Source organism: Westerdykella ornata (genome assembly GCF_010094085.1).
Source record: "Westerdykella ornata strain CBS 379.55 unplaced genomic scaffold EI97scaffold_5, whole genome shotgun sequence".
Taxonomy (NCBI): domain Eukaryota; kingdom Fungi; phylum Ascomycota; class Dothideomycetes; order Pleosporales; family Sporormiaceae; genus Westerdykella; species Westerdykella ornata.
The window spans coordinates 236574-261367 of record NW_022986855.1 but is presented as its reverse complement, the minus strand read 5'-3'; the positions used below and the strand labels follow the sequence as shown (position 1 = coordinate 261367).

At 53.0% G+C, this 24794-nt stretch overlaps 8 protein-coding genes across 8 annotated transcripts; 5 read left to right on the top strand and 3 right to left on the bottom strand.

Annotated features, from left to right (window-relative positions):
- The first annotated feature begins 557 nt into the window (after positions 1-557).
- On the top strand, positions 558-2157 carry EI97DRAFT_431450 (pectin lyase-like protein). Its single transcript, XM_033797937.1, has 2 exons — positions 558-1736; positions 1844-2157. The coding sequence occupies exons 1-2, from the start codon at positions 875-877 to the stop codon at positions 1978-1980; spliced, it is 999 nt and encodes a 332-aa protein (XP_033655721.1). The 5' UTR covers positions 558-874; the 3' UTR covers positions 1981-2157.
- Positions 2158-2481: 324 nt separating this feature from the next.
- Positions 2482-3814, bottom strand: EI97DRAFT_486220 (uncharacterized protein; the record flags this gene model as incomplete). Its single annotated transcript, XM_033802155.1, has 3 exons — positions 2482-3088; positions 3158-3363; positions 3455-3814. 3 exons carry the CDS (start codon positions 3812-3814, stop codon positions 2482-2484), a joined length of 1173 nt encoding a protein of 390 aa, XP_033655720.1.
- A 1207-nt stretch (positions 3815-5021) lies between these two features.
- Positions 5022-6136, top strand: EI97DRAFT_440691 (uncharacterized protein; the record flags this gene model as incomplete). The annotated part of the gene is made up of 3 exons (XM_033799656.1): positions 5022-5216; positions 5376-5581; positions 5641-6136. The coding sequence occupies 3 exons, from the start codon at positions 5022-5024 to the stop codon at positions 6134-6136; spliced, it is 897 nt and encodes a 298-aa protein (XP_033655719.1).
- A 1407-nt stretch (positions 6137-7543) lies between these two features.
- EI97DRAFT_456617 (uncharacterized protein) lies at positions 7544-8907 on the top strand (the record flags this gene model as incomplete). The annotated part of the gene is made up of 4 exons (XM_033800746.1): positions 7544-7987; positions 8049-8236; positions 8293-8423; positions 8615-8907. 4 exons carry the CDS (start codon positions 7544-7546, stop codon positions 8905-8907), a joined length of 1056 nt encoding a protein of 351 aa, XP_033655718.1.
- A 1529-nt stretch (positions 8908-10436) lies between these two features.
- Positions 10437-11674, top strand: EI97DRAFT_456616 (uncharacterized protein; the record flags this gene model as incomplete). Its single annotated transcript, XM_033800745.1, has 3 exons — positions 10437-10853; positions 10907-11002; positions 11210-11674. 3 exons carry the CDS (start codon positions 10437-10439, stop codon positions 11672-11674), a joined length of 978 nt encoding a protein of 325 aa, XP_033655717.1.
- A 1101-nt stretch (positions 11675-12775) lies between these two features.
- Positions 12776-14017, top strand: EI97DRAFT_456615 (uncharacterized protein; the record flags this gene model as incomplete). The annotated part of the gene is made up of 3 exons (XM_033800744.1): positions 12776-13186; positions 13237-13415; positions 13465-14017. The coding sequence occupies 3 exons, from the start codon at positions 12776-12778 to the stop codon at positions 14015-14017; spliced, it is 1143 nt and encodes a 380-aa protein (XP_033655716.1).
- A 254-nt stretch (positions 14018-14271) lies between these two features.
- Positions 14272-18043, bottom strand: EI97DRAFT_431449 (uncharacterized protein). The gene is made up of 5 exons (XM_033797936.1): positions 17754-18043; positions 16975-17699; positions 16660-16917; positions 14866-16606; positions 14272-14815 (listed from the first exon to the last, which is right to left on the bottom strand). The coding sequence occupies exons 1-5, from the start codon at positions 17805-17807 to the stop codon at positions 14702-14704; spliced, it is 2892 nt and encodes a 963-aa protein (XP_033655715.1). The 5' UTR covers positions 17808-18043; the 3' UTR covers positions 14272-14701.
- A 1038-nt stretch (positions 18044-19081) lies between these two features.
- Positions 19082-23082, bottom strand: EI97DRAFT_440685 (uncharacterized protein; the record flags this gene model as incomplete). Its single annotated transcript, XM_033799655.1, has 2 exons — positions 19082-19944; positions 19995-23082. The coding sequence occupies 2 exons, from the start codon at positions 23080-23082 to the stop codon at positions 19082-19084; spliced, it is 3951 nt and encodes a 1316-aa protein (XP_033655714.1).
- Between the last annotated feature and the right edge of the window lie 1712 nt (positions 23083-24794).

Sequence of the window (24794 nt, the reverse complement as noted above, 5' to 3'; positions counted from 1 at the left end):
CGTTACTGGTGTTCCTGACGGTAGTGCACCAAGGAAACAGGAGGTTATGACGTTTTTGCCTACGGAATCCTCGATCCAAATTGCGGGCGCTTTTGTCTCTAGTCCAGCGGGAGTTTTTCCTTTGTCTTGTTTCCTTTCCCCCAGTCCGTTTGGGAAAATTCTGAAATCTGCATCTTATAAGTCTGTATGGCTAGCTGCGGTGAAGTTGTCGTTGTTAGCAGAGGTGTGTGGTCCCTTTTTCTCGTCTAAACATGCTAGCGTATATAAAGTGTGTTTAAATAGATGTGTGTAGTATAGTGCATTGGAGCTGGGTAGATGGATCGTCGAGGGTCTCGAGAAAAATGATCGTAAGACTTCGACACTTAATATCTTCTTGTCATGTCTTGCATGGAGAGCAGAGGCCTGACGTGCGTCGCCATACAAGTGTGTAAGCTATCGGGTACTCCACGTGTGCGTTGGACTACTCCACCTTCCCTATGCGGTTAGCCTAGCGAATGGAAAATCTGGGGTAAGGACGTCGAGCAGTTCTTCCACCACTCAGCCTCGTGCCCTCGCAGCTCATCACTTGTTCAACAACATGATTGATTCCAGCCCCGTCCGCGTTTGCGACAATCTTGTTATACTTTCCCAGCCCTTCGACCGTGAATTGAGTCGTCCTACCTTGGACACCGCGCCACCGACCACAGTTTTTATCCGCCCATCTGGAAAAAATATGGAATGCCTCCGCGATCATGACCGGGGACCTGGGAGACGATGGTCCCGTGCAGACGGACGCATATAGAAGGGATATGTACTGTGTATATATTTACCACGCGATGGCCCTTCAACCTGGTTCCTCGTCGCCGCTCTCCAAGGTGCCCGCATCACAGCCAAGATGAAGACTCTCTTCCTGGCCTCCCTGGCCTCGCTGAATTTCCTCACCGCCGCCGCTCCTGCCGGCTGTGACTTCAGCCTCGTCGGCTTCGCCAAAGACAACCCCATCGGTCCCACGACGGGCGGCCAGGGCGGCAAGACCATCAAGGTGACCTCTCCCGCGGAGCTCGCCGCGGCAGTCCAAGGCAACGAGCCCGCCATCATCATCGCCCAAGGCGCCTTCAACCTGACCTCGCGCCTGAAAGTCGGGTCGAACAAGTCGCTCATCGGCGCGGGTTCCGGCGCGCTCATCACGGGCTCGGGCATCACCATCAACAGCAACACCAACGTCATCATCCGCAACCTGGCGATCCGCAACATCCTCGACAACGACGGCATCACGATCCAGAACAGCACGCGCGTGTGGATCGACCACAACGAGTTCTCGTCGGACCTGGACCACGGGCCGGACCACTACGACGGCCAGTGCGACATTGTGCGCGCCAGCGACTGGATCACCGTCAGCTGGAACTACTTCCACGACCACTGGAAGTCGTCGCTCGTCGGCAACAGCGACGCCCTGCGGGATGTCGACTCGGGCCATTTGCACGTCACGTACCACCACAATTACTGGCGGCATGAGGGCACGCGAGGACCGGCGGGCAGGTTCGGGCACCAGCACGTGTTTAACAATCTCTACGAGGACTTTTTGTACCAGGCCATTCATAGTCGGAGCGATAACCAGGTGCTGGTCGAGGGGAATGTGTTTAGGGGGAACACGCGCGAGGCGCTGAGTACGTACGGCCTGGTGATTCCGGACGATAGCCCGAATACGAGTCCCGAGGGGGATTGGGAGTTGGATGGGTTTGCGAATTTGGGCGCTAGTGAGTTATCCTCCTTTTTTCTCCCGTTGAAATGGCGCCCTTCTTCCGACAGGAGAAATGTTTGCAAAAGTCCCTGATTGCTAACCACTTCCTCCTCTTCCTGATAGAAAATGACTGGGGCACCGCTACCATCAACATCACTCAAGTCGGCAACTTCACAAGGGCGCCGTACCGGTACAAACTCACGCCGCTCAAGCAGGTGGTGAAGGTCGTCAAGGCGGGCGTTGGGCTGGGGAAAATCTAGTTCGTTTCATGTAACTAGAGGAATGTTGCGGGATGCTGGGGACGCTGTAGAGGCGGATTGTAAATAGTTGTTTATAGAGGGTTGTAGCTGAATGCATTAAATCGGTGGCTTTGTGTGTTTGGTTGGAAAGAATGCCGGGATGTGGTACTGCGTTGATGGTTCTCCTGTAATTGTGAGGCTGTGCAGGGGTGGTTTGGGGGGCTTGGGGAGGGATGGATGGTTGGGATCTCTTGGGGGTTTGTGTGGTTGGTAATAAAGCATAGAAGAGAGGTAGGGGGGCAGGTAGCAAGCAAGTTAGCAATAAGGGTAATGTAAGGTATACTTGTAAGAGTGTTAGGTTTAGTACGTAAATAGATTGCAGGCTTAGATGTTTAGAGGCTTGGTAGTACAATAGTATAGGTAGCTGCAGGTACCTCACTATCAAGGTCCCATTCGAACCAAGCATCGTCCTCTTCACAATCCTTACCGTGTCCCTAACCGTATTCTTCATGATCGTTCCCATTATAGCTCATCGTCGGCATCCTCGTGGCCGTTATGTTCGCCATCACTGTCGACATCCTCATAGCCGTTGTCGTCGCTATCACTGTCGACATCCTCATAGCCGTTATCGTCGTTATCACTGTCCGCAAGCTCTTCGCTAACCCGTCTCAGCCACCTCTCAGCGAGCTCCTCCCGCAACCCCATGGGCACACCTTTCAAATCGAGCTCTAGCAACTCCTCACGCAACCACTCTTTGAACCCGTCCTCAAGGACGAGCTTCTCCAATTTCGAACATTTGGCAACGACTTGGAGGCAGGCTTGAACCGCGATGTCGAGAAGGCTCTGCAATGAGAGTTCCGGCAAGTGGCTCGCCTGGTGATTATGTTCGGTAGAGGCGACGAGTGGTCTGTAGATCTTGAAGAAATTGGTTTGCAGCTCGACGAGTTCTGGGCAGTGGTCTGCTATGAAGAGGAGGGTTTCCGCTTCCCTCGTCAATCTGCGATGCTCGGAGCGCCAATCCCTCCTCATGTGCAGAGGGAAGGTTGTACCAGGAGACCCAACGAGATGGATTTTAGTCATCAAGATGAGCCAGGCGGGCGGTGGGAAGCACTCCGTGGCGTAGCCAAGTCTTTGGGTCAATGAGTTAGCGGTGGTGAGGCGGGCGGTTGGTGAAGGGCTTTGGATGGTGAGGACTTACGCTGGGATTTTCCGCGTACTGGGATTGAAGGCCGACGGAGCAAGGCGCTCAGAGCTCTTGTCGTAGTACTGTGTTGGGAGTGAACCCACTTCGTCACGGAGTTCGACGGGAGTGAGGTGGAATAATAGGTGGATAAGTTCGGATCGGATAGATTTGCAGACTCGGAGCAGGGCCCATGGGATCGTATGCGAGGATCGAATGTAGTACTAGATTTCCGCTCAGTAACATTTCCCTGAATGCCGAGAAGGAAAAGAAGAGGCGAGTGGTGATAAAACACACGATATCGAGTAGACATACCTTCATCGAACCCGCTCCGCACTCAAATTTGAAGGAAATGGGTTTGGACCACCAGAGCTTGGGTGTGACGCCGAGGACTTTGTAACGATGTTGGCAACCGGCCGTGTCGGGTGGGTGTGCACGTCCTCCGCATTCCCATGAATTGCCGTGACAGTCTATCCAGATGTGGGATCCTTCGGGAATCCCAAGGTAGCTGAAGATCTTATGGCGAATCTCAGCCGGTAACTTCTCCAGTTTGGATAGCTCCCGGGGACGAGGCTGGCATGCTTGTTCGCTCTCCCGCATCCAACGCAGCGGAGGTGTTGCGACCTTGGACAGTTGAAGGGCGTCTATGTCCAGGTCACCGCCTTCGTCTTGCATCTTGCGTAGTCTGCCCTACTGATTCGATGGGAAGGCTCGTTCGATATCGAAGTTGTACCGTGAGAGGGAGGTCAGTGACGCCGTCAGGCGAAGTGAGGAGGCGATCCAAGGAGGTTGTTGTTTGCCGGTTGGGGCGGTGGCGTGTTGAAAAGGTAGAGGACAAGTGCGTGAAGTTACGCTAAATAGGCAGGAAGCAGTCACGTGCGGCCTTCACGGGCGCTCCAACCTTCCAAGGTTGGAAGGCACGAATAACCAAGCCGCGAGAGTGAAAGCACGAAGGGCGTTTGAGGTCCGTGGACTAACCTAGGTCCACCTTGTCCATACGGTGAAAAGCATACGCATGGCGGAGTCTATCGTGCTCCTTTCTTCGGGGTAAGTGGACAGTGCTCTATTTTAAAGAAGATCTGGACTATAGGAGATAGGAAACCTAGAATTTGGGCCGACTTATCAAAGTACTAATCCTGGACGCTGGAATGTAGGCGGGCCTAAGGGAGGAGTGCTCCCGCGTGAGATTAAAGCTAGTCTTGAGTAACTTTCGGTATCTTCGAAGAAAATTACTAAAACCAACTAAATCAAGAAGAGCCACGTAGGCGTGAAGCAAGGGTTGTGGTTTTCTGAAAGTATATATATGTAAATCTCTTAATTACTGTTATCGTAACCTACGGCAAACATTGTTGTGCATTCGTGATTTGAGTGAGGTTGATTAGCAAAGAGGAAGTGCCGTGGAAACAACAAGCAAAAACACAATTGTTGTGAGTCGCCCCCCAAACTATCTGTAATCATAAATATTTCTTAGCCAAAAGTAGGAGACGCTACGATAGCATGAGCCTTTCACGGTGATGACAATATAGAAGCTTTACTAGTTATTAGTCCTATGCTTTCACCCCAACGCGCTTCGCTCGAGCGTGAAACTACGCACCACGGGGCAGCATGGGAGCGCCACGTATATATCTGCTGTTCTTGGGGGCAGCCTGTTCTACCTCTTCAACCTCGTTGAATGGTCCAACCCTGAACCCTACAGCAACCCTACTAGTACCTCAAGAACATTTACCGCTTCAACACCCATCCCCGGGCTACTTCTCCCTCCAAGCTTCCGTCACAACCTCCGCGTAGCACACTCTGTCAACCTGCATACCCACCCACCATATCTCTATCACATCACGGCGAGGATCTGGACCTCACTGCCCTCCAGCATACCCGGTCCAGAATGCAAGCAGTACTGTCCGTCCAGGAGTCTCCTTGTTCTCGAGCGCTTTCCAGGCTCGAGACCCTACCCCCTGAGATCCGCTACAAGATATTTGATTACGTTGGATATCCAGTAGGATCACACGTCTGGGTAGATTGGCGATCCCTACTCAGCAATGGAGATTCGGAAGAAGACTTTGAACAACGCACCAGAATCGTCCGTATCGAGTCCTCCGACTACCGCGACCGGGGCATTAGTATAGTCTTGGAGGGGACTAACATCTAGGGCCCCAAGGAGTTCGAAGTATATGTATGTTTGTCGCGTTTTATTTCTCCTTGTCATCCTCATTTAGCGAAACTGGCTGACCAGTTCCAGATTAGCGCCACAGAGGGCAACAACCCATGGAAGCTCCTCGCCGTCAGCAAGACCATCCGGTCTGAAGTCCTATCTCTCCTCTTGGGGCGCGTCCTCGTTAGATTCGACTACGAGCTAAGCACTCGACCGGTGCATTATCACAACCCGGACGATGACTCGGACTGCGACTGGGACTTGCATGAGACAGGAGAACAGGAACTCGAGACGTGAGTGCCCACTACTACTCTATCTCACCTGTTACTTACCTGCTAACCTATCCATCTAGAATCACCTATCACCGCATGTGGTTCCCGACCTCCTGGTTCGCAGCGCTCACCATCGTACACCTCAGCGACTCCATCGGCCACGGCAACGCCGCTAGACGACCCGGCTACCCCTATAATCGTAGGTCGTACACGCACCGCGTCCTTCGCAAGCAGGCTAGTACGATCCGCTTTATTGCAAAGCACTGCCCGGCGCTTGTAAAACTGCAGGTCGACCTCTTCCTTAGGCGACGCCAAAACTCCGTCCTTGCCATTGGTTATCCCGCGAGGGATCCGAAACGCAGGGTTCTTTCCCGCCTTCTGCGGGCCTTCCTCAAAGTCGTTAGGAATCGTCCCGAGTTCGAGAAACTGGTTATTCCAGGACAGAAGCCTAGTGAGGAGCGCCAGACGCTGTGGTTGAAGGATATGCCGATGGAGATGAGGGAGGATAAGGCGAAGGTGTGGGTTAAAGATGTGATTCGAAGGTTGGCTGCTCTGCCCAACATGTATATCTCATAGATTTGCAGACGCGTTTTTTCTAGGGGAATGGGACTGGGACCGTTGAGCCGGGGTTCTATAGTTCGAGGGATACAGAGCTGTTTTTCTATTTATTCCGCTTAGCAGGAGCCTTGATTTAGCTTATCTCACAGGTCAAACCGTAAAAACTTGGTCCTCTGCGCAAGCTAAGATTTAGCGTTTTATGTATAGGGAGGTCTACAAAGTTAACTGGGAAAAGTAACATCTGGACGTATCTGGTCCGGATCCGACAACATCTTGGCTTCTTCCCTTTCGTACAGTACGGATGTTAACATCTCCGCTTGCAGAGCTGCACGATTAGCAAACAAAAACGAACGGCACGTACTCTATGTCTAATTATTGATAAGTAGAGGTTTAGGGCAGCTGGAGCTCCGAGAGGCAGTTGGTCCAGTTCTCCGGTAACCGCGGACTGAGTCTGTAAACGTCGGGCGCTAGCGTCCGCCTTCATTTCATTCTAAAACCATTGACGAACGGGCTCCTATGCCGATCCATGTTACAAGTCCGTAATTATAGGGCCGGCGCTTGTGTCGTCATTCCTGAGCAATTGTTTTGCGAAGGACAACATGTAAAAAATCACCATAATCATATAATGAGTACCCTAGGGTAATCATTGAAGTTTACAATTGGTCGAGCGTCTACGCTATAGTTGCACCTAAAGAGAACCGCTTTCCACTCCCTCAATGCATCAATGCAAAGCCGAGGCTAACTCCAGCGGCTGCGGTGGGGATGGGTCTCCAACACGCTGTGGCGCCAGACTGGGGTCCGTCCACTCTCGCTTTGTGAAAGTGCTGGTCACATGACACTAAGACATTGCCATTCGCATCCTCATATTTCCGAAGCCCCAGCAACTGCTAGCATTTAGAAACGCTAAGTGTAGGTTCCTTGAAAATGCCTCCTTTGCGGTACGGGTTCGTGATTGGAGTCCAGACTCGGCGTTCCATACCTCATCTAATTAGTTTGAGGAAGGACAAGCTGTAAACAATCACGTATGTTGGTACCTCATTGCCTACAAACTCTCCTACTGTATAAATATGTCCACGGCGGACGCATCGGCGCTCTTGTACAGGCGTTCCGCGTCCATTCACTACCACATATGAGCCGCCATGTGACACGCGATCCCAATGCCCTTTCACCTGGGACAGAGGGCCAATCGCTCTGTTGTGAAAGCGCTGATCACATGATTCCAGTATATAAACCTGCCTTTACTTTCCACTAGCAACATGTTGTCACCCTCCCAAAACGTTACCCTCGCGTCAACAACAACCCTCGCTCTCACAACAGCCCTTACTCCAAACAACAACCCACTGCGATATAATTCCAACACAACCGTTACTCAACAACTAGCTTCCCTTCAGCCACAACCTCAAATACTTCATACTAGGTTCCAAAATGTCTCGACTGCGAGATCTAAGCGACGGGCTTGAGCTTGAAGCTCTTCTCTTCTCCCAGTTTACAGTGCCCCCACTCCAATGGATGGCAGATCGAGCTCCTGCCTTTGCGGCTCCTCGCCCTCGGGTTATTTCTCCCTTTGAGAAGCTCCCCGCCGAAGTCCGGCACCAGATATACGGATATCTTGGCTTCCCTGCCGGACGAAAGCTTTGGCTGAAGTGCTCGGAGACTTGTTGCGACGATCCCTCACACGCGAAGCCTTTTATTTCAAGCTGGTCACCAAAGCACAATGGTTATGAGCACCGCGTCGTCCTGACGAACATGATCTTCGAGCGTCCTGATGGCCAGTACGACAGAATCGAACTGGAGGACAATGCAGCCATGGCCCGTCGCCGAGCTCGCGAATGCACGTGGGAGGAGTGCGGTGATAGTCCAGCTACAACAGTACGTTCCAAGTCCGTTTTCTATATTGATTTTACACTCGTTGCTAATCAACACTGGACAGTATTGTACAAGCGCCATATTCGAGGAAGTCAAACTTACTTGGGGTCTCCTCGACGTTTGCAAGTCCATCCGAGCCGAAACGCTTGACTTGTTGTTCGGCCAGGCTAAAATCCGCTTCGACTACGAGTTGAGCGACAAGGCCGTCCATTACGACAATTACAAGAACTGGGCTGCAAACAAATCTGGAACGTAAGTCGTTCATCATTGCAGAGGAATCGTCCCATCACTAACGCATGGATTATTAGTGGCCAATACTTCCACATGCGTCTCAATCCAGGCTGGTTTTCACAAATGACGCAGGTCCACCTCTCCGATTCCGTCGGTCAAGGCTTCTGGGCTAGACGTCCGGGAATGCCGTGGAATACATCCCGCCCATGTACGACGCGGATCCTAGAGAAGCAAGCGAGCTCCCTCTTCTTCGTTCCAAAGTACTGCCCCAGGCTCGTAATCCTTCAAACCGACCTCTACCTTCCCGGTCGACCCCGCCACGAACCCTGGGAATGGAGCGCTACTCTAGATCCTAAGCCGAAGCAAAGCACCCTCGATCTTCTCACCCTGGCTTTCTAGCTGTGGTCGAGAATTGCACCAGTTTGGAGGAGCTCGTCATTCCTCGCGGCGTCAGGGAGTGGCACATCCGACCCAATGGACGCCGGTACTTTGGGGAGCAGTGGGATGGCCGGGATGAGCCATTCGATTACTATGCAGACCGTGGTTCGGAATCTCTCCAGGTTCTCGAACTGAAGGATGTTCCGAGTCTGTTGCGCGAGGAGGCAACAAAGAACTGGCTCAAGGCTGTCTTGAGGGATCTGGTGGTCGGACCTAGTTACGATATTAGGATTCATGATTTTAGTGAGCCTTGATGGATGGGTGACCACTGGATCATAGAGAACTTGTCGAGGTGTCGTGGTGGTTCTGTATTCGAGTCAGCGTGTGTGACAATTCAATCACCACTCCCGCTAGGCAGGACGAACATAATAGGCGTCTATATCCCTTGAAGCATAGAACCTAGACGCTACAATCCTGCTTGTATGAGAGGGTACAGCTAAACTATTACCTATTGCCCTATAACTTCCTTAAAGAACTGAAGTCGTGTATCTTTACAAGTATTTGTAAAGTAGATCCCGCTACCTAGGGTAGAGGATAAGACGCGTCGCACCCTACCCCGACTGCATGCGCGAGGAGGACGACGGGACATGGCTGCATTGTCCTTAACTTCTGTCCTGTCTTGCCTGTCTATTAGGACGCTCGAGTATTGTATTAGTTACGACGACGCGGTGCTTATAACTATTATCCTTTAGCAATTAGCTTAGATAACAAGGCTTTAGGTGCGAGGAGGGATTGTCGCAGCAACTAGGTGTGCGAGTTTACACACAGCTTGTCTTTCTACACACAATTAGATAGAAATATAGAAGGTTGAGTCTCCAACAATAGACTAGTTCTACAAGAGAGGCGTTTTTAAGAACTTTAGACTTGGGGATTATAGAAAGGTAGAGAGAGGCTGTAGATTAGGGAAATATAGGGAGCGGTGTAGTGCAGATAATTATAGGCTGGTGTCATGTGACCTGCACTTTTACAAAGCGAGTGGACTAGTCTCGTGCCACAGCCTGTTGGCAGCCTGTACCTTACAGGGTTCACTAGATTCGTGGATCAGGGACGCCGAAAGCACTTCGTAGGCGTCAATGTAGTGTGGGCACTCGAACGATTGTGAACCAATTGTCTCGGATTGTCCTTCCCTAAAACAATTGTATGCGCATAGCAAAGTAGAGTTAGCGTCACAATCACGGATTAGTAACGGGGATCGTTACGGGAGTTTGTTCGTCAATTCGTTTTGGAAGGGGATGAAAGCGGTTTTGGATACTAGACGTTTAGAGCCTCACATTGTGTTAGGGGTATTGACAGCACCCTTTCGCTATCTATTTTCTTCACATTAAGCTCGCGTTGTGCGTTTTTGCTTGCTTGTTTTGGAACTTTGTGCAAGCGAAGAAATCCGTAACGCACATGGCAGCAATCCGGGAACAATTATAATGTTACTGAGTGATCACATCGTCTTCAAAGCCACCGCTTATCATGACTTGCATATATATACTCTGCATCACTCTTCTTGATCCAGTCCTTTAGCCGCCTTTCAGGGCACATTACTCGATATACTTTCACTCAGGAGGAGACACGACTCATCTAAGGTAGCGGTGAAAGTATGCACACCTCCGAGATTCCGATATATAATGCCGGTTTGTTTATTTACGTCACCGACCTTCATAGCTTTCCAATCACACCCTCTCGCGCTATTAAATCCCCAACCTCAGCCAACTCTTCTGATCCCACCCTCGCCAGCGGTTGGAACCTGCCTCCACATCATCCAGAGCCGACGGCTCTACGCTCACTTTCGAAGATGGCCTCGCCAGACGACGACAACGAATTTGACCGTCATGCATTGACGCTCTCCAAATTCGGCTCCGTTCCACCGATGGGATGGCTGAAGGATTTGCCACCTGCCTTCGAGGCCGCTCCTCCTCGAAAGCTCTCCTCGCTTGAGAAGCTCCCTAGGGAGGTGCGGCAACAGGTATATAGCTACCTCGGGGTGCCCGTTGGACATAACATGTGGGTCAATTGTCGCAACGAGTCGTGTGATGAATGGGAACCACCCTCATGGGCCAACGCGTACTTATACTTGCCTTGTGGATTGAACTACTTCGAGCGCTGTCAATATCAACATCGTTGGCGGATGGTCGAAATACAGTCCAAGAGCCCTTGTGGTCGCGCCGACCAGTTCAGATTTGAGAGCAAGACTGGGCAAGGGGTGGATTCGGTTTGTAATATGCGAACCGACTTCCTTCCCAGCATTGCTAACAATCTTGATAGGCGTGGCTTCCGGAGCCATTCATGGACTTGACGTTGCTCCATGTGTGCAAGTCTATTCGCGATGAGGTCCCCGACTTGTTGTTCCGGGACGTCAACGTCCGTGTCTGCTATGAATTGAGCGACAAAAGGGTGCATTTCGACGAGCGGAACTATCGCCACTGCAGCAGATCTGGAGGATAAGTGCAAGCTGACGGGGATATAAAGTTGTTGTAATACTAACGCGGCCTCAGCTATGTATTCCGACATATGCACCTCAACCCAGCTTGGTTTTACTACATCACCCGCATCCATCTAACCGATCAGGTCGGCAGAGGATCCATTGCCCGTCGCCCAGGTTACAAGCGCCACATCACTCGCATGCTCAAGAAACAAGCCAATTCTCTCCGCTTTGTCGCCAAGTATTGTCCTGCACTCGTCACCCTGCGGACGGATTTTATCCCAGCATGTCCCCACATCTACTGGGACTGGGTCTTTCGTTGCACTTGCGGTCAGAAACCGAAACAGAGCACAATTGGCGTTCTCATCGCCGCCTATATCGAGGTAGTCTCCAAGTGTGCAAACCTGCAGGAGATTGTGGTCGAGAGGCTTCAGGTACGACGGTTTGAGGACTGCCCGTTGAAGGTGGCGGTTCTTCGGGTTCTCGAACTGCGGGACGTTCCGGCCGGTTTGAAGGAGGAGATTGCGCTGAAATGGATTCAGCCCTTGATGAATGATATGGTAACTCATCCGGTGGAGGAACTCTGGGTCGATGACGCTTCCGAGTCCTAGATAGATAAGCTAGACGTGGGTTATAGATGGCGCATGCGCTTAGGCTATGCGATGGAACTGTGTCTTAGATAGTCAACCTTGGGGGTTCAGCCTTCACAACACTCTGAATGTATAATAGATTTCAGTCTCCTACCCTCGCGTACCTACCTGGACATATGCCATTATAATGGGATACTTCCAGTTTTTCGCGAAAGCTGCAGCAATGCTACTTAGACTCAACAATCCCATTCAGTCTATCCAGATGCAACGTCCTATTATAACAGATGTGCGGTATGATATTCCGCCTTGCCAGGGATATCTGTAGACAAGGCGTCCTCTACGGCCCAACTATTAACCTCTAGCGACGAGGAACGTACCAAGACACCTACTCTAGGTACTTGTGTTCCTCTTTCCTCCTCTTCTATAGCTGCTAGCATTCTAGAAAGACGGCTAATTAAGGCGTACTCTTAGATCTATTGTGATTTGGTCTTGATGTCTCGAGCTCTACCGGATACCCTAAGGTGATTATGGCCGAGGGCCAGAAAAGGCCCATAAAAGCCCTATTCCCGGGGAAATCTCATGCACCCTGCGCGTGATAATCTCAGAATAAGCAAGAAGGAAAGCAAAACGCAAGGAGGCTTAATCTTTGTAGTTGTCCCGCATTCATGCGCAAGCGGGCAGATTCTATAAAGCTCAGGACGAGGGCAAGCAGTTAACAATCACCACATCGCCATGTGACCGATCCTCCCCAAACTCCAGCTACTTTATATACTTGTCCCCGAAAGGTTAACTAACTGTACCTGAAGCGGTGCTTCTACAACCACAACAGCATGGCTCCATTAGAGCAAGACTTCCGTCCATATGTTCACAGGAGCTCGACGCGGTTCGTTAAGCGGTGGAAGTATGCGGAGGGAGGGTCTCCGATATATAAGATAATTTGTTTATTTACGTCACCGCCTTTCTTAACCTTCTACACTACATATTTGCATGAGCTTTTTCACCGCAGTCCGGCGCAACATCCTTTCTCTCAGCACAAACTTTCTTCAAAGATCCAACTACAACCTCAAACTGTCGACCCGCAACCTCGCGCAACCTATATCACCCTACAGTCTTACTATAACAATGTGCACCTCACAGGATGCCAATAGTTTGGATCTACAAGCATTGGCGCTCTCGAAATTCTTCGTTTCGCCCATGCGACGGATGGAGGACTTGCCACCTGCTTTCGAGATACCTCGTCCTCGAAAACTGTCAGCGTTTGAGAAACTTCCTGCCGAGTTGCGCCACGAAATATACAGCCATCTCGGGGTGCTTGTAGCTCGCAGACTTTGGACAGGCTGTCGGAAAGACAACTGCGGGTACCGCTCACATCCAGGTTGTGATACAGGAAGCTACTGGGACACTCAATCCGACGGCAGCGATGTACCCGAATATGAACACCGTTCGAGGGTTCTTGAAGTCGAGTTTGAACGTCCCGATGAGAGGTCAGGGGCGTTTGTTATGGAGAGCCGCACTGTTGATGGGCACAACTGGGTAGGTGGACGAACCTTTTTTTCCAGGAACACGGCTGATACGTAAGAGAGACTTATTACTACATAATACTGCTCAAAGACTGGCCTCTACTTCACATTTGCCGATTAATTCGAGATGAGGTTGCCGACCTGCTCTTTCAAAATGTGAATGTCCGCATCGGGTTCGAGTTAAGCGACAGGGCAGTTCACTACGACAACTGGACGAACTACTACAACAACAAGCCTGGACAGTAAGTACATTCCTAACCCAAATAAATTATCGCACTAATATTGCCTCAGCGGTGTATTCCGACGGATGACTCTCAACCCATCCTGGTTTGCCTCCATGACACACATTCACCTCACCAGAGAAGTAGGAAGTGGTTTCAATGCGAAGCGCCCCGGAGCCGCTTACAAGCCTCGTCCAAACCTCACTCGTGCCCTCGAAAAACAGGCCAAGACTCTTCTCTTTCTCGCCAAATACTGTCCTGCCCTCGTTACCCTGCGTGCGGATTTCGTCCCGGCATGTCACGAGTACGACTGTTGGCCCTGCGGCTGGTACCACGCCTGGAGGGGTAAACCAAAACAGAGCATGCTGGACGCCCTCATCGCTGCCTACGTGGACGTCGTTGGCAGGTGCACGAAGTTGCAGAGCATTGTTATTCCCCGCGCCGATTTCCAAACGTTAGAGGATGATCAAGCCGGTTCGGGGGATATCAATCTAGATGATAGACTACAGGTTCTAGAGCTCCGGGATGTTCTGGTCGCACTGAGGGAGGAGGCCGCACGGAAATGGCTCAAAGTATTGATGGATGACTTGGTGGCATTTCGATGTACGGGATGTGAGAAGTAGATTGGTACCCCATCGTGCTGGTGTGTAGCTAGATAAATTGGAGATTTTAGGGGGTTCTGATTCCGTAAGACTACTGGAACGGCGCTGTATCTGTTTAATATAGAGTACCAACGTGTATGCAGAGCATTGTAGTAGGGTTTATTAGTCTTCTGCGAAAGCTGCAGCGATGTAACTTAGCTGCTACTATCTTGAATGCATCCTAGCATGTTAAAAGCACTAGCTTGCTTATTCTAATAGTAATAGACTAAATGTATCTTGTCTAGCATATAGTGTTATTAAGGTATCGTACAGGATGTTAGTAATCCTGTAGAGGGAGATTGTAGATAGTTCTTCATAGAAGGATGTAGCTGAATCTATGGTTTTGTCTAGTAGTAGATACCTGTTTAAAGCGGTTAGTGCGTGTGCTCGTTTCTGTTACTGTGACCCTCGATCCTCCACTTCCCTAACCTCCGCTTCCCCTCCAGTCCTCGCAAAAATCCAGCACTTGAAATCCATCCATCCATCCAGTCCATCAATAACAACCCTCTAATATCCCAGCTCCCTGCTCCCTTCCTATCAAATCAAACATACCCCGAACCATTGGTTTCGCCAACTCAAACACCTAACGATCCCACCTCCATTCACCTTCTCAAAACTTCTTCGCCCTCTCGCTCTCTAACCCCCCTTCAAGTTCCCACTACCCATTCATTCTTCTTCTATAAGCTCCACCATCTCCACACACGAACCACACAGCGCATGCCCGCACTCCATGCAATTATCATACGTATGCTGGGCCCAAGGCCCGCCTTGGCACTGGCACTGGTATGCGAGGTCAGCTCCATTTTCCCCTTTTGATGCCAGATGCTTACGCAGTACTTGAATCTCAATTCACCCTTGACCTTCGACTTCCTCCTCTTCTGCGTCGGCTGCTGCGACGGAGACGCAGACTCGGCGGCGTCGTGTCGGTGCCGTTTCCGGGACTCTGCGGCATGCGCGGCAGGATGCGGGGTTTCCTTCTGCCTCTGAGCATCCAAGGTCGGGCCATACTCGTCATCGTCATCGTCATCATCATCCTCGTCCTCTCCATCATCCAACTCTACATCACCACCATCCACCTCTTCCTCTTCCTCATCCCCTTCCCCATCCAAATCTCCCCTCAACGTCCTCCTCCTCCTCACAAGCCCCTCCCCCTTGAAACTCTGCCTCTCTCCCTCTCCCTCCCTCTCCCCCTCTCCCTCTTCGTTTTCTCTCAACAAATCCCCCTTCCTCCTCCCGGCCTCAAAACAAACCCACTCCTCGATCCCCTTCCCCGCCCTCAAATGCCCATCCACATGATCAAACCGCTCGTCCCACGCCTCATTCCTCTTCTTCCGCAACGGCACCACATCCGCGCAGAAGCCGCACCAGAATGCGCCCTGGCCGTTCCTCCCGATCCGCCTCTCTTTCATCTCCTTCTCAATCTCCTTATCCCTGCCGTTGCTGCCACCACCGCCAGTGCCCTGCCCATCATCCCCCTTCCCCTTCCCACCACCCATCCCATGGCACCCCCTCAAATGCCCCTCAAAATCCCTCACCCTCCAAAACAAGCCCTCGCCCCCCGCTTTTCCCCCGTCACCCACGCCGCCCACACCACAGAACCGACACAGAAACATCTCCTGCTGGAAATGCTGGCTATTCTCATGCCGCTTCCAGTCCGACTTGGCGCCGAAGCGTCGATAACAGTTGGGATACGTGCAGCCGTACGGCTTCGTGTGCCGCTTGAGGTGCTTGCGCAGGTCGCAGGGGCGCGACACCACGGCGTTACACTGCTCGCACTGCGTCGTTGGGAGGGGGGAGGTGCTGCTGCTGGAGCGGCGAGATGGCGGGCGGTGGGGGGAACGTTTTGTTTGGGGGGATGGTGGTGGTTTGAGGTGGTTTCGTTGGTGCTGCGCGGATGATGGTGATGATGATGGGTTTTCCGATTTCGTAGGGCGGTCCAAAGAGGCTGCTCGGTGGGGAGACTGCTGCGAAAGCTGCTGCGAGATTGTCCTTTGGCCAATGCTTGTTGAGAGGGCGCGCAGAATAAGGTTTTCCAGGTCCTCTCCCGAGCTGTTGTTTGAGGCATGCTGAATCACGTTGACCAAGGATTTGGAGAACTTCAAAAGAGCTTCTTGCTCTGGGCCTCCTTGCGCCTGAAGTGCGCTTGAAAGATCGGGAGGTGGTCGCACGATCTCCTTCTCCATGGTCTGAGACTCGGCGATATCTGCGTGAGTATCCAGTCTCTGCGACGGCACACGAGGACTCTGCGAGACTCTCCGCACATCCGGCGTCAATGGAGACAACAAACCCGGATCTCGACCGTGATAGGTAGAGGCAGCCGCATTCGGTGGTCCCGCCCCAACTAGATCCATGTCAAAGCCCTGTGCCGAAGGACTGGTGAGAGACAAAGTAGTCCAAGGCTGATGGGATTCCTGATCTGGGGTTAAGCTTATTCCGGACGTGGGATCATCGAGCTCATTACTGCAAGTAGAGAACGGTCTCTCCGTACCTATTCCCGCCAGCGTCGTTTCCATGGGCGCAGTCGTCATGGACTCTTCGGTTGCCCCTGGGTCGGCGCCATGGTATTCGGACCTGCGACGTTCTCAGTGACTGGCGTTTGCTCCGCAGATGCACTGGGCTCGTACCTTCGAATAAGATCCTCCTTATCCTCGCCCTTGTGCATGCGATCGATGTGCTGCTTGAAGTTGTCCAGCCGAGGCCAGATCTTGCCCTTCTTCTTGCAACTCTCGGACGCGCACAGGTAGGAGTTGGTGAAGGCTCCGATTCCATGGACACTCTTCTTGTGTCTGTTCAGATCGTTGACTGTCGTGAAACCTTTCCCTCCTCGAGGACACGCGGGGACATCGCATTTGAAAGGCTTCCTATGGCGCAACATATGCTTTCTGGGACTCGCCTCGTCAACCAATGTCACCGTAGAAAACGGAGCCATGTGCACCTACTTGTGGTCGGACCTGCACTTCGATATCTCTGAACATTCGGGACACGGAATTTCCTTTCCATGGCCGGCACTGCGTGTAGTACGTGTAGTACTGTGGCCGCTATACTGGGACGCCTGATCCACGGATACTGACAGTGTCGGAATCTCGCCGGGGTCGCTGGCGACAGAGTCCACATACAAGCCACCGATTTGCGGCGTCACTTCGGGAGGGATGTCTTGCTCAGGGAAATCACCATCATGGCTCACAACCGACTGATGCGAGGGAAACGTCTGGTATCCCGAGTCCGACCTGGGGGCTGAATGGTCAATGTCATATCCAGGAGAGTTGCGATAAGTGACAAAATCCGCCCGCATCTGAGGATAGGGGGAAGCGCCGCCAGAGACATTGTGGCTCCTCATCATCTCGGGACTCCATGGCGAATCCGAGTTATAGAAGCGTGTGATGGGATTTGCATTGTCGAGAGCGGAACGGGTCTGACCGCCATGTGGCACTGCGAGGAAGCCCAGGTTAGAGAGACGGTTGTCTGTGCCTTCACGACGCTGGACCAGCTGTGATTGAGTGAAAGTCGCAAAGCTGTGCGAAAGCCGAGGGTCCGGAGCACTCCTGGCAGTCGCGACGGATAGTGATGGGCTTGGGGCCGCATCGTAGCCCATCTGTGCTCCTTGGGAGTCCCATTGAGAGAAGGCTGAGTTGGTAAAGGATTGTAGGTCCTCGGATTCGTAGAACTGTTCGAGTGTTACTTTGCGGGATATCACGGAGGGGTTTGATCAGATACTCACCGGCTCTTGAAAGCTAAAGGAGGGGTAGAGGTGGTTGTTGTTGGGCTGCGTCATGTCTCAACCTGAGTGGGTTCCAAGGTTCAGCTCGTGGTGGAAGTGCAAAACGGCCACATTAGTATGCAGTCTCTCGTAGGCTCTGCAATCCGTCAAACGGTGGAGCGGAAGCCAGCCTATCTTGCAAGAGCCGCGTGCAACGTGCAACGACAGCACACATGAGGTGGGACGCCTGTCGCTGTGTGTCCTTGACCCTGTCCTTGTCCTTGTCCTTCGGTGAGCGGTGTAAGATGCGGGGAGGGAGGGGTCTCACAAGGCTGGCTGCTGCGTCCAAAAGTACCCGACCGACGAATTGCTCTTTGGCGTATTAGTAAAAGGTCATCGAATCCGATTCAAGCAAATCCAGAGCAGAGCCGACACACATCGAATCGTGTGCTTCAAAGTCTGCGTCTCGTCGTCGGCGCAGGCGCAGTAACAGTGGTAGGCGGAGTAGGAGCAATGACTTTTGACATTTCCTCTCTCTCGGTGTGCACGCTGAGAAAGCATCTGCAGGGAACGCAATCATCTCAACCCAGCAGCAAGGCAACCCTTTCGCCTCACTGCTGCCTGGTTGTGCTGGTGTGGTGTCTCGCCAAGATAGTACCCCCTTGAGAGGGCACCAATCTATGGTCCAACCACTCACACTCCCAGAGCGACAGAAGAGACGAACGTGGTGGCTGTGTCCGCCGCGCGTGAAGCCCATGTGCTGCGACGCACGAGGCACCCAATCAATGGATGGAACGTGAGAGTCGAGTCTCGGCACGTCAGCGTCCTCTCTCCACGTCAGATTCCTTTACTATATGGTATTTGGAATTCGCAGAGGTTGGTAAAGAGACAAGTCGACGCCAAATGCGTATACCAACTCTTTCTCGTTCCAGACACATGCAACCCGTGCGACTCCGGACACCCTGTTGTAACCGCGTGCTAGGCTCTGCTCCACCCACTTCCACATTCGGTCCTGGTGCCGCTTCGTGCTGCTAAATCATTGTGCCTTGGTGGAAGATATCGATAATCTTCTTGAAGTAAACGAATGGTACATATGATATAATATATGCCGATAATATGCACCCCATATAGCCAAACTCCATGTTGCCCTCATCCAAACTCCACCAGGCCCCGAGCCATGGCCGACCAAACAAGGAAACGACAGAATGGCGCACTTCCTCTCTATACAGACAATGACAAACTCCAACGTTGCGCATGGGGATATCGAGCTTAGAAACCGGAAACGAGTGGAAGAGAAAAGAAAAAGAAAGCAAACATCGCATCGTCATCGTCATCGTGACCGGTCCACATCATCCCTGGTACTGGTAATTGTGTTGCCCTGCGGTCATGTACGACATTCCCTCGTACATGGAGGCATCGTACGTCACGCCGTTGACCGTGTCCATTCCCATGTCTGACTGCATCGCTCCGTTGGTGGGGATCATCGATTGCGGCTCCTGAGTAAAGTACATTGCGCCCATCGTATCAGTCGAAAAGGCTTTGCCGTCCATAGGCGAGGAACTGTATGCAGCCTGCTGTGGTTGACCCATGCTTGCGATCGGAGCCATATTGTAGGTATTCGCTCCATTCTGCGTACCATCATTGACGAAATGCTGGTTGGCCACCGGGGATTGCCCATTTAGATAGCCACCCGTCGGTTTGGGTGGTACTTGTAGGCCAGGGTATGTCTGCCCCGTATACATTGGGCTGGCCTCCATGCCGTAGTTGCTATAGCCCACCTTCTGCGCAGGCTGCTCGTTCTTGACACTCATAAACTGTGGTGGCGGGTACGTGTGCATCACGGCCGATGCTGATGCAGACGAGGACGTGTTTATTGGAATCTGGCCGAATGACGGGTCGATGCCCGGCGCGAGCGTCGAATTGGTCTTGGGGTTGTATCGCGACGGATTGTCGACCGGAGATTTGCTGGGCGTCCCTGCAAGCTTGCGCGACTCTGGCAGCTCGATGACCGGGCTGATGATGGTGTCGGCATTGATCTGCTTCTGCTCCACAAGCGGGAGAATAGGCATGCTGATCTGTTCCATGTGTTTTGCAAGGTGTACAGTCAGCTTCTTCCAGCTGTTGCAAATGTTGCCACAGAATCGACATGGCTCGTCCTTTGGCTGCTTCGCCGTGTCGCGACGGCATCTCTCGACCAGCGTCCAAATGTCTTCTAGAATCACTTCTTAGCAAGTTGTTTCCCTATCATTCGGTGCAACGTACCTGTTTCTATGCCGGATTGCGCTTCTCTCGCCGCTGTCCGACCAGTGCGAGCTCGAGGTTCTGCAATCTTGTGCTCCCGAACCAGATGCTGAACAAAGTTGTCCTTCCGATAGCACGTGTGGTTGCAATCGGCGATTTGGCAAGTCCAATTCTCAAGTTGCCGGTGTCTCTCATTCTCGTGCCTTACCCAGTCCGCTTTCCGCTTGAACGACTTGGGTTCGCCGCAGTTGGGGAACGTGCAGGTGAATGGTTGAACGTCCTCATGGACATGCTTTGTCCAATCCGACGGTTTGTAGAATTTCTTGACCTTGAAGCACAGTGGACACTCGAACTCGGCCGGGAGACGCTTCACCGGAGGAAGGGGGACGCCAGATGGAAACTGGGCAGAAACAACAGTTCCCTCCGGAGGCGCATCTCCATCGTCATCGGATGACCCCGGTGCTGTGATTTGGAAGCCGATAAAAGGTGCGTCCGAGTCTTTGTTACCTGCTCGCGGCGGCAGCTGCTTGGATGAGCCACCGAGCTCAGTACAGAAGGTGCCCGAAGCGCAGTTCCTGTTTTTGACAGCATTCAGATGCTTGACCTTGAACTCTAGAAGACGCTTATATCTCCTCATCTGCTCCTGTGTGATTCGTTCCACCATGTAGTCAACCAACCGCGGGTTGAGCTGGCGAGCATGCGTCTTGAACCCCTCGTAGGTAGGAATGATCGGGTCTGAGCGGACTGAAAGATCCATGGTGATTGCTTCGGCCGTCTCGTCTTCATCCTCATCCCCTCCTGGGCTGGGTTGAGGTGTTGCCTTCGTGGCTTCAGTCTCTGCTAGTGGAGAAGCCAGCATGGGCATTGGTGGGCCACCATGCTGGGTCATGAGTTCAGCGAGTCCGGGTGATTTGCCTAAATCACTCCTACTTCTGCTCCGTCTAATCACATTCTTGGCACCCTGATACCATGGCCCGCTCGTCGCCGACAGGTTAGAAGCACTGGGAGGGCCCAGGTCCTTTGTCTGGTTTGCAGCAGTGATATCTACTTTGGGAGACTTTGGACGTCCCCAACTCCCCATTCGCTTGGGTTTCTCCATAACCCCACCTTCCTTGGACTTGTCATTTCCGGCGTCAGAGGATTGTTGTTGCACAGGTATGCTCCCCTTGCGCTTCAAGAGGTTGCTAGGGGTACGCTTGGGGAGTATATTCTCTAGAAAGCTGGGTCGACGCTGTCTTTCCTTGTGCTTCTTCAGATCGGGTTGGATGACTTTGACCACGCCTGGGGCTGCCCTGACACTCCCCAAATCAGATTCACTCAGTCGACGCGAACCTAGAGTAGCAGCCAAGGACGCCGTCTCGACGTCTTTGGCTCTCAGCCGGAAGCGCATCATTGCAGCGTTGGATGTTTGCGGTTGATAACGAGTAGAGGTCGTGGGCGGCTGGGATGGTGGGTCTACCCAAGGTCGTACGATGGCCCCTAACAGCGATCCATGGTCGACTAAGGGTGGAAATGGTGTTGTGTCATTATGGCTCGCCTCGACATCGATCTCCGCAGGCGGCGACTCCGGCCGTACAGATCCGTCCTCGTCCTCGTCGTCCTCGTATTCGTCATACTCGCTCCTCTCATCGACGTACAGGCCAGGTCCAGGGATTCCAGAATCGTCGGGTCTGTCAAAGTCAGTGCGGACTCCGAGGCCTAGGTGCAGACCCTGCAGTCCATAAGGTTGGCGATGGGCATCATTGGTGCTCTTCGCTCGACGTCGCGGGGCAAAGGGTCGCAACAGGTTGCTCGAGGAGCCACCATCACCGGCTTCACTTGCGGCCTCACTCTTCGTAAGCCAGTCCTCGACCTCAAGTTTCTTCTCTTCCTGTTTCCTGCGTTGTGCAATCTCCTCGAGCGTCGGAACCAGCATGTCTCCCATGGCGTGGCGCTCATCCGGACTGAGACCGGCCGAACTGCTTCCTCCTTTAGGGAGCCAGGACCCGTCCTCGGCTCTATCCGGCCCCCTTACGACCCGTTGGATCCGCACTGGTTCCTGGTGCTCATCCTCATCGGAAGATGAGTCATCGACGGGAAAGGGGGAGAGGTGATTCGCAGAACGGCGGCTACCATGACTCCTTTTGCTGACCGGTCTGCTGATATCGGATCGAGTTGGGGACTCGCCTCTGCTATAATGCTCAACACGCACGATTGGGCTTGTAAGGTGTGGGGGCAAGGGCTGCGCATTCACGACACCGCTACCGGAGCTGTTCGTAAGCGCAGGGCTATGCTGCTGTTGCTTGCTTGGAGTAGAGTGCATTGTACTACTGGTTACAGTGGCAGGGGGCGTCGAAATTTGTTGTTTGTTCTGTGCAATATATTGTAATCCGATGCCGTTGGCCCTCTTTATGCCCTGTGTGATGACCGGACTGGAGTCGGTGGTCGGACAGGGCGAGATCAACTGTGACCCAGCCTGTACGTTGGCGGGTAAGGGTTGAGGGACTTGAGCGTTGTATGTGGCAAGGGCATCCGGGGTTATCGGTAAGGACATGCCAATGCTCGTCGGGAATGTGTCGAAGGCATTAGGAGTGATGTTTGGGTCGGCGAAGTTGAGGTTCGAAAAGGGCTCCTCGAGGTACTGGCCGGTGAAGTTCTGGTTGGTGTAGCAGGTGATGTCTTGATGGTTGGGATCGCTCAGATAGGCCGCCTCGGGGCTCAGATGGTCGATGGAATGCGAGGGGGAGATGCTCTGGCCTGATCGGCTATGTGTACCTGGCGAGAGAGAGTAGTTCTGATGCGCTTGCAGGAGATTGGGAGGAGGGTAGGAATGATTGAGGTACTCTGGGTGTAAGGAGGAGTCAAAAGAGGAGCCCGTGTTTGTGTTGGGAGTGAAGACGGAGTCCTGGGCGGTGCCGCTCGAGGGCGTCAGGCTGACCATGGAGGAGTAGTCTATCATTGCGGGTTCGGCAGAAAAGGTAAATGCACCCTGAGGGTCTGCAGGAAGGAGAAATGAGCCTGAGGAGGAGACGGGAAGGAAGGGCTGGGACGCATCATCGCCAGAGTGGCGCTGCTGGCGACTGTGGGGGTGGCCGTGAAGGGACGGCGGATGCATTTCGCCCGTCGACATGACGGTTTCGCCTTGGACCCGGCAGGTAGACTAGGCTGGCGGTGGAGCGAGATGGCGAGCCTGGAGGGCGGCGGCGAAGGATCGGGGCACAATCAATCCCAGACCAGGAAGCCAGAAAGCGCGGGACGAAGTCTGGCACCTCAGTACAGGTAACGTGACTTTGCGATGTCTCAGTCCCGGGACGCCATGGAAGCAGCCCTGAAGACGTTTGATGGGCTCGGAGGGGACGGGACGGAAGCGACGGAGCGGAGCGGAGAAGAGCTCGATGGCAGCCGTGAAGGGCACTTAGGAGCGGGTGAGAGGGTGAAGAGGTGGAAAGGGCCAGGGAAGTGGAACGGGAGGAAGCGTGCAGGTGGACGATGGATGATGGAGGAGCAGAGGTTCGCAGCGTGGGCGATGGGCGATCCGCCTCGCCTTGTGATGGCGGGACCGACAGGGGTGAGGGGGAAGAGAGCAGCCGCGGGCGGCGGTGCAGAGTTCCTTCGGGCTTGGACGGGAGATGATACCGTGTATGGGGCTGTTGTCGCCGTGAGCAGAGGGATGGGGGAGGGAGCGGTGATCTGGGAGGAAAGTCGGTGATGGCAGAAGGGCCAGCCCAGCCGCAGTGAGAAGCGAAGAGGTTGTTCTCGAGGCACCAGTCAAGGCAGACTTCCCTCGTTATTCGCTCTGGCCGAGCGGGCTCTCTAGCAGACCAAGCGACGGGGGTGGTGGAAGGGTTTGGAGAGAGGGACTCGGAGGGAGAGAAGCTCAGGGCTGAGTTGCCAAGGCGGGGCGCGCGTGACTTGTGCAGAGGATAGAACAGTCGCCCGATGGAGAGGTCGAGGAGAGGAGAGGGTGCGGATAGGGGAGTACGCAGTATCAGATCGATACAGAAAGTGACGTCTGGAGGGTAGAGAGGGTGGAATGATGCGAGGGGCCGCGGCAGGATTGCCGTCAAGCAGCCGGAGCTTGGACTTTGGTGTGCCTTGAGCACGTTGAGGCAGATTCGCCCGCCCAGCACAGCCTCATCAACTCGCGGTGAATGTTCCCCCGGCGGGCCCGCGGGTGGCTAATAAGCCCGCTTCCCAGAGTATTTCTAGCATCTCTCCCGTATCATAACTTTTAAGAAGCCAATGCCCCGGTTGGTAGAATGCTGCCATCAGCGTTTTATTATTATTCTCGGTATTCCCCGAGCCAGAATTCATCATCTGCTGATTATGTTCTCCTGCATTGATGAGAAAGAATCGTGAGAAGATGCAAGCGGGCGCTTAAACAGTAGGAGTAGCAAGCGCCCGTTATTGTTACTATGAAAAGACGGCCAAGCCATCTGGGTCCATCGCCGCTCTACTGTACCGTTATGCTGCAACCGTTTGCTGCCTTGTATACTCCGTACTCCGCATCTAGATACCGTGTATCTCGAAAGACGAATTTCGAGTGTGCTAGATAATCTTCTTTGTTCACGTCTCAGGAGTGGTACCGGAACCGCCGAGTCTTCCACCAGGATTATTAATTATTAGCCGGCTTCATTCCGCTTCAAGCTTGCGAATTTCTGAATAACGTACAAGGAGATTTGGAGGAAATCGACCAAAGTCGCCCTCGTGCTGGCATGCTTCATCGGGCCCCCTTTCTGGAGGCGCGCTGACTGCGATATGCATTCCCGGTGTCCTGTCAGATGTATTCTGGTATGAACAGCTGACTACGGAGGAGGAAAACGGTGTGGCTCTTCTAAGCAG